Source organism: Oryzias melastigma, linkage group LG1 (genome assembly GCF_002922805.2).
Source record: "Oryzias melastigma strain HK-1 linkage group LG1, ASM292280v2, whole genome shotgun sequence".
In the NCBI taxonomy this organism is placed as follows: domain Eukaryota; kingdom Metazoa; phylum Chordata; class Actinopteri; order Beloniformes; family Adrianichthyidae; genus Oryzias; species Oryzias melastigma.
Window position 1 is genome coordinate 6,631,867 of NC_050512.1, and position 8,418 is coordinate 6,640,284.

Genomic DNA, 8,418 nt, shown 5'->3' on the forward strand with positions numbered 1-8,418 from the left:
CACCACGCTGTCTGTCAGCTGAAGTTTTCCCTTGAGCGTCGGACTGTAAACTGGGAAAATTGAACAGTGCACGTAGGTAGTTCCAGATCGGAAATCTGGCCCTTATTTTATACTCAACCAACTGTACCTCCGATTAGAGAGACAGATACAGACTCCAAGGCAGAGTGACAAGTGCTATATCATCAACAATTACAGGGGATGGAGATTTAAAAAAAAAAAAAAAAAAAAANNAGCTACCCAAACCACGCAGCAAGCAAGGCCAAGTGGGCCCCATATGGCTTAAAAGTGGGCAGAAATGTGGGGCCCAATTGGGTTTGTCCACAGTTTCCATGGTGGCCCCACCTGTGTTTGCCCATATTGGCTTAAGTGGAAACTCAGTGGGCTAGCTCACAATGCTAGCCAGTTGTCCAGTGGACAGCGAAGCGAACTTAAACGAACTGCCAGGGTCTGGCAGAGCAAGTGAGTGCCGCGCCCAGGGGCCAGCACAGCAAGCGAGTGCCACACCCAGGGGCCAATAGAGCAAGTGAGTGCCAGACTCAACAGAGCAAGCAAGGGCTGCACCCCGGGTCCGGTAGAGCAAGCGAGTACCGTGCCCAGGGACAGCAGAGCAAACATGTGCCGTGCCCAGGGGACTGCAGAACTAGCAGGGTTGCCACCTTGGCTGTCGGCCCCTAGGCAGCATAGCCAATCGTGGGAAAACACAGGTGGGACCCTCACGAAAACTGCAGGCAAACCCAATTGGGGCCCACACTTCTGGCCACTTATAAAACATATGGGACCCACTTGGCCTTGCTGGCTTGGCCGGTCTAGAGCAATTCAAGAAACATTGCCCATCTATTTGTCAGGCTTGACTTTAACGAGTATTGACCCTCCTCCGCCCAGCAGAAAAATCCCATGCACTGGTCTTCAAGCGACTGCTGGTTTCACTGCCTACTTGGCAGACAGAAGAAACAGGATTCGGTGCTACTGACGAAAGAATATCGGCAAAATTTTTAATTTTGAAGAAAATAAACACTCTGGAATATTAAGAGCTTTATGTTGGCTTTGAACAACTCGTCAGTGTAACCATTTGTTGTACTAACCTAAACCCCATGCCCCTTTTCAGCATGAACATGCCAGTAAACATAACTGTGATCGTGGAAAAAAAATACCTATGAGCTGGGCAGATGGGCACAGAGACAAGAGTCAAAAACCACAGCGTGCTTCGTGCAGGTGCTTGATGCAAGGACCCGCTCACTTAAGTTGTGCACAAAAACGTCCACTTAAGCAGGAACTCAGAGCTTATAGCAGGAAAAGAGGGTCAGCTAATGCAGGTAAAACATCCAAGGCACTCTTTGTTGTCACTTCACACCATATTGTTCATTTTTTTTACTCCTTTTTGTAAAAACAAGTATTTCATAGGCAGTCCGATAAATCAAATTTTATATATCTGTTGCATGGAAACTCTTTCACAAAGATTGGTTTTCCGTTTCACCCTGCTTGTTCTGAAGTTAATGACACTGTGTTTGAACACAAACTGTACATGATATGTGGAACAGTGTGTCCTGTATGCAGCTTTACATTTTCTTTTTCATAGCTAATTTTTTTCAACTGGATGTGTGAACAGCAACAGAACCAACTCCGCCAGATGAGGGCTTCTTTTTTTTCTCTCTCAAAGTAGCCAAAACACACTGAGCATGCTGTCCAGTTACAAAAAATACAAAACGTGTAAATTATTGCACAATAGAAAGGCTCAAAAAGTTCTGATGCAAGAGTATTGCCCCGTCGAAGGATCATGCATCCAGCTTTCTCCAGAAGGGGGACGAGAGCGGGCCTGCACTGAGTTCTGACACCCGTGACCTGGACGTCTTCTCTCTCTGAGCTGAGGGAGCGCCGCTCTGTGTCTACTCGCTTTTAATGTCATTAGCCAGCGGCCGCTCGCTGTGCCACTTCTTCATGTGTTTCTCTAGAGTGCTGTATACACTGAAAGGCATGTGGCAGATTTCACATTTGTACACGTCCTTGCCCATCTGTCCGTGGGTCTTCATATGGCGGGTGAGCTTGGAGCTCTGGGCGCATGCATAGCTGCACAGCTCGCATTTGTACGGCCGCTCTCCGGTGTGGCTGCGCCGGTGCACCGTCAAGTTGCTGCAGTTCTTGAACACTTTGCCGCAAAACTCACAGGTGTCGCTGCGGCGACCATCCTTAGAGCTGGGTCGGCCATTCCCGCTGCCGCCGTGGGGAGTGCTGGCCCCGCTGCCGGTGCCGCTGCGCCCTGAAGCAGTCCGTTCGCCGTCCAGCTCACCAGGGGGCGTGGAGAAGCGCAAGCTGCCGTTTTCTGACGAGTGCTCAGACGAGGAGGCGAAGGGCGATTGTCGAGAGTCTGCACCTGTGAAGTGGACGAAGGGGTCCTTGAGTTGGCGGGAGGCAGCGTAGCAAGCCAACCACTGAGAGTAGACATTCTCTGAGTTTGGGATGGTGGTAATGGGGGGGTCAAGGTCCTTTTCCACCTTGATGCGTTTGGATAGGGGGCTGAGGGAGTCTGGACTTACTCGCCCACCCAACAGCTTCCTGGACAGGTTGTCATTTGAAAGCGATCCAAGTCCATTGATGGCAGTGGGGGCTCCGTCGTCTGCCTGGTCCGCTTCTCCCAAGCCCTCATCGCCGGGCCCCAGGGACGTGCTGCGACGGTGGGGGTGGAGCGCCTCATTGTTCTGGTGGTGGCGTGCTCCTTCTAACTGCAGGCTGAAGCGGTAGTCGTTTCTCCCTCCTTTCTCAGCTGCTGGCTTATTTTCAATGTCTTCCTTCTCATCTTCCTCCTCCTCCTCGTCTTCCTCCTCTTCTTCCTCTTCATCTTCTTCCTCCTCATCCTCCTCCTCATCGTCTTCTCCATTTTCCGGCATAAGGCCATTGTTTTCACTCTTGAACTTGGACACCACAGACTTCAGGGCGTCCGTGGCGCTGGCCAGCAGCTCACTGGTTCCAGGTTCAGGGGAGCTCGCAGCCGAGAGCCCGTCATCTGACTTGGCATTTAGCGAAGACGACTTGTTCTGGCAGTGCGTCTTCATGTGGCGTTTGAGTTTGCTTGCCTGAGTGCAGGCGTGGTTGCAGAGGTGGCACTTGAACGGCTTCTCCCCAGTGTGGCTCCGCCTATGCACAATAAGGTTGCTCTGGAACTTGAAGGTCTTCCCGCAGAACTCACAAGACTTTGCCTTTAGAGGGGTGCCCGGCTGGACTAAAGTGGATGCAGGATTAGGGGTGGAGCGAGAGCCAGATGGAGACTGGGAGGTGGACAGGGGGGGCGTAGCTGTGAAAGGCGGTTTGGAACCTGGCTGGAATGGCTGCAGTAGCCGTTGCATAGGGTTGGGTTTATTGGGGGACAGAGGCGGGGAACCTACGGTGGCGTTTCCAGCCAGCTCGCGTAGACGTCTCGAGAAGTCCATGCTCTGGGGAGGCTCCAAGGGCACTGAGTTCAGTCTCATCACTCTATCAAAGGCGCTCGGATGGTGTGTTGCCAAGGCCAGGTCATCCGGGCTCAGGTGGTGCCGTGGAGGCGGGCTAAACAAAGGGGGCGTTCTGGGGTAGCGACCCTCGCGGGGTGTGGATGCTGAATCACGGCCAGACCCAGACCCGGGCATCCTCAGGAGGCTGTAAGGGCTGCCATCAGCCAACTGGACCGCATGGAGGGGAGGCTGGGACGATGCACAGTCACCCCCCATCCCCGGAGCTGCAGCCATGCGGGGGGTGAGCGGGCTGCCAGGCTCGCTTTCCAGGTAGATGCGGAAGCCATGGGTGTTCTGGGCATGCTGGAGCAGGAACCAGGCACTGGTGAAGGGCTGCTTGCACGTGGTGCAGGTGTAGCTGCTCGGCTCGTCTTTATCTGAAGAGAAAAAAAACAAAGAAAACTATTTACTACAACCAGCCACAACAAGACATGATTGAATTACCACTTTAGCCAATATAGCAAGTCTGGATTGAATTCCATAGCCTTATGATTATTATTAGAGCATCCCAGGAGGAAACGAGCTCAACAATTATCTCTGCTTAAAACAACCACTAAAAGAATAAATAAGTCTCTAATTTCGACAAAATATACAGGAAAATCTGCTTTATGCAGAGATCCCACCAGAAAACTGAGATGTTGGAGTAGCAGAGGAATAACTCCAACAGTAATTGACTTTCAATGGCTCTCCTATGCTGACCTGAGATTTGCCTGAAAATACGGGGCTAATCTTGTTAGATACACTCCACCTCCCCCAAGACCGTATTTACCCAATTATCGTGACTAAAGTAGGACATGCATCCAAAGCTGTACATTAACAATGAATACATATGCGGGGTCACGTGCTAATAAACACGTTTCTCACCAAAAGACACGTTCAAAGAAAAAGAGGTGTTGAAAAAGGGGAAATTGTGTACACGTGTGTGAGTTTGCAAGTCGGTGGGGAGGATCTTATGAAAATGCGTTGCATGCATTACTTGTCTGTTTCTGGTATTTCATGCTTTATGGATTTATTTAAATCCTCTCAGGTGAAAAGGAGAAGAAGGGGGAAAGCAGAAGTGAGAGCTATGCAAAAGTCAGAAGCATCCACCACTTTCAAATGTGCTGCCTCTTTCATCCTCCCCTTTCTTGTCTTTCTTGTTTTCTACGAGTGACATTATTGAAGTTGTATGCACACTTTTAGCGTAGAACTACTGCCACGCCGCACAGAGGGGAGCGCGGGGGATCTAAGATGGCGGCTGGACGGCGCTGCGTGTTTTAAGCCTGCTGTGTCACAGAGAGACGGCGAGGATGAAAAAAGAAGACTGATGCTTTGAAAATAACAGAGGCCAAGCTCAAGTTTGGACCTGGTGTGTCCGTAGCCGCTGTGGACCCCTCCGAGCAATCTCACTTAAATCCCAGAATGTGCACCTAATCAGACCTCCACGCAAATCCTTTTTTTTTTACTGAAACGAGTTGGAAGGGGGTATAATGGTAAATTATGGATCATTACAATCTGCAAAAATTACAGTTAATTGCTGCCACCTGCAAGGGGCTCTGACCCGCTATGGAATTTTTCCATCATAAAAAAGCCATTTGCCCACATGCATTTTTGCTCCCTCTCTCATAAGAGCAAATAAAATGTGCCCATTACATTGGTTTTGGCTCGACGTGCGCTTCCTGATTATGTGTGTGTTTTTACGGCTTGAAGTAGAAAGCCCCACGTCACTCATAAAACGGTTGCAATAACCTGGCCTCTCCTGTACGCTTTTTCTTTGATTTGCAGCCTGGACACTCTTCCAGAGTGCATATGCACGAGGACAAACAGAGATGGATTTTTATTTGCTATAGTGAAGGACAAGACAGGAAGATGGCGAGGGGGTTGGTAGAGCATCGTCCGAAGTACAAAAAAAAAAAAATCTTGACAAGAGAAAGGGGAAGTGAATGAAGGAGGGAGAGAAGCGTGGCGTGAAGGGGACATTCCTAATGACAACCTACTACATTTGTGTAGGACGCAGAAGCCGCAGCACAACACTTCAAAGACTGGAGTCTTGAACAATGCAATCACTTGTCCATCTACAGACGTTTGACAAAGTGTGCTCATACTGCAAAAGCTGATAATAATTGTTATTCGCTTCCAAGAGGAGAACGCGCTGATGTCCAACACGCTCAGATTCACAACAACGCCACAGAAGAAATCCAAATATGCACGCCATTGTCCTTAATAGCCGTCCTCAAAGGGATGGAAGGACAGTTATTCAAAGGATGAAAGACATTTTGACAAGGCGTTTGATGTATTGTTTTTTCTTCCTTTCAGTATGGAGGAGCTCAGCACTGTGCGAGGGATGATCTTTCAAACGAGTCTGTCGTCTAATGGAATAAAAGAAAGCTCCCACTCTCTCTCTCTGTCTGTTTCCCTCCTTCCAGTAACTTGAAGTCTGTGGCGAGTTAGGGCTGCAGAGCAGGAGAGCCAGGCCTAATGCTGGATCCTCGGGTCTCTTTGAAATAGGATCAGCAGAGAGCAGAAACCACACTGACAACCTCTTAGCTGCCATTTCATGGCCGGGGTTGAAGAAGGGGACTTTGCAGGGGATAGGAAAGAAAGAGTGTGGAAGAAAGGCAACGGCCGGAAAAGTCATTGAACAACTTAGAAATATGAAGATGTTAAGAGGCAAAGCAGAGAATAGCTAAAGGACGAGAACACGGGGTTTATCGAGCACAAAGCAGGCAATTATGACGATAGTAACGGACACTGCATGGCCATCAGGCAGGGAACATGATCTAGGCCACATGTACAAAGCCCCAGGCCAGTAGGCGCAAAGGAAGAAGAGAAATTATGGCACTCAGAGGAGCAGATAAATACCAGCTTCCCAGACAACTGCACTAACTTGACACAGAGATACACAGTCTGCAGATTGATGTGCTCAGTTTGCTCTATTGTTAGGGAAGCGACACCAGACCTGGTCTCCTCAGACACGTCTCCACTGAGAAGTTCAGCTACATATGGCCTTTATTGTTTCCATGGTCAAACACTGGAAAGGGAACCAGAATAACCGAACCATGTCGCCCCACTTCCTTGGCCCCTTTTCACCACATTTAGGAGCTGTACTCTGCTTATCTGCTGCCAGAACTAGAATCAATTCCTCCAACAGTCCAGAAACACGCTTCATAGGTGTATCTAAAGCAGGCACGTCCAAAGTCTGGCCTGTGAGCCAAATGAGGGCCCTATTCAAATTTCTACCACCCCAGGCTCCTATCATAAAACCAATGATATGCAGCCCCCATGCACTCTCTAGAAATTGTGTTCTGTTATTGAACATTTAAATTGACCAATATTTATTGTTGACCAAAGTTTTTTTGCCAGTTTTTTTCTTTATACTGTTTATGGATTTTTGGTCAGAAATTCACAGTAAATTCAGTTAAATGTCTTCAGACATAATTCTGTTCTATGTCAAGAAATAAAAAGTACCGTTGCAAAAAATAAAAAAATAAAATGATGTAGTTCATTTGCATTTATTTGATATTATAAGTAGGACTGGAACAGTGGTTAGAGCTCTTATAACAAATAAAAACGATGGAAATGATAGAAGAGAAACTACAAAAGGGACACTTTTCTATCGCTCACACGATATGTACTGTCATATCACCCAGCACTACTGGTGACCTGTCCAGGGTGTACCCCACTTTCAACAGTAGCTGGGACAAAAAGGTAAAATAAAAAAGAAAATGGATAGCTGAATGGACAAATGTGGCATTAGTGACCCCACCCAAGTTCAACTGCAGACGGGGTGTATGACACAGATGCAGGTTGAAGAGAAGGAGTCTCTTTGATTAGTCTCTCAGCAAAAGTTCTGCTTTTAATTTACCTTTAAGGTTCTGTTGATCACTGATTATTAAAAAAATAAAAGTAAAAAATAACTAGACCATGAAGAACATCAGAGACGCTCAAACTTTCCAGACACCTTTGGAAGTTGGCAGACTCAATTTGACTTTCTTTCTTTGCTTCGTCCTTGATCGGCCCCCGTCGTGGGTTCAGGCCTTCCGAGTGAGACCCCGCAGCTTTCACTCATATTGGTCATTTAGCTAATGGAGGAACGAGCTAACAGGATTAGCCGACGGGTCCTCCAGGAGGAGAAGGAAGAGGATGAGGCACAGAAGCAGAAGATGGGGACACGGCATGTCACGGCCAATTTCCAAACTCCGGAGTAGCTGTGGTTGTAGAGAGAGCACTCTCGCACACCTGGAAAGTGATTATGCTAATAGCAGATCGTTGCCAATATTCATAAGTGTTTATAGGTGTTGGAGTGAGCGCTTTGGGAAGATGAAGGGTTGTCAATACAGTGCCTCTTAAGAGCTGTAACTGCCGTTAATGTGATTACCGCTCTGTTTATGTCATTAGGGTATTCGCAGGCGGGGATTGGACATGGGTGAAGGGTGAAGCAGGAGGAGAGGAGAAGCTGCAGTTGCTCCCATCAGAGTTCTTCTTAAGTGTCCTACATTTATTTTTAAATCATTAATGCTGTTGAAATGAATTGGACACACGTTTTAGGTTAAAAAAAAAATAAAAAAATTAGCTGAAGCTTACTTACTGAAGCGTATTTGTCTGCAATCATGCATTTAAAAATAACACCTCACACTGGCCTTGACCTTTCTCCCTTCTCCAGCCTGTTTATCTCTGTTCCTCTGCCACACAGGCAGCCTCATACAGTCGGTTCTTTGTTCTGGGCCAGGCTTGTTTTTGGTGAGTTGAGCGACTGGAGAAAGACAAAGGGCTTGTTTGACCAACACTTGTTCCTGCGACAAAGCCAGGTGCAAGAAGTGCAGGTTACCAAACAGAAATGAAGCTGGGACAGGTTGGTAGAAAAAGACGGCCGATGACCATAAGATATTTCATAGAACGAGGAAAACAGAGAAAAATCATGAGAATCTGGCCACAGAGTAAAAAAATTGGCGCTACA

At 47.8% G+C, this 8,418-nt stretch overlaps 1 protein-coding gene across 1 annotated transcript in view; it reads right to left on the minus strand.

Annotated features, from left to right (window-relative positions):
• Positions 1–231: 231 nt before the first annotated feature.
• Positions 232–8,418, minus strand: part of bcl11ab (BAF chromatin remodeling complex subunit BCL11A b) — a 38,072-nt gene continuing 29,885 nt past the window's right edge. The window contains exon 3 of the mRNA XM_024259509.2: positions 232–3,859. Coding sequence (XP_024115277.1) covers positions 1,884–3,859 — 1,976 coding nt within the window. The 3' untranslated portion in view covers positions 232–1,883. The remainder of the gene's footprint in view (positions 3,860–8,418) is intronic.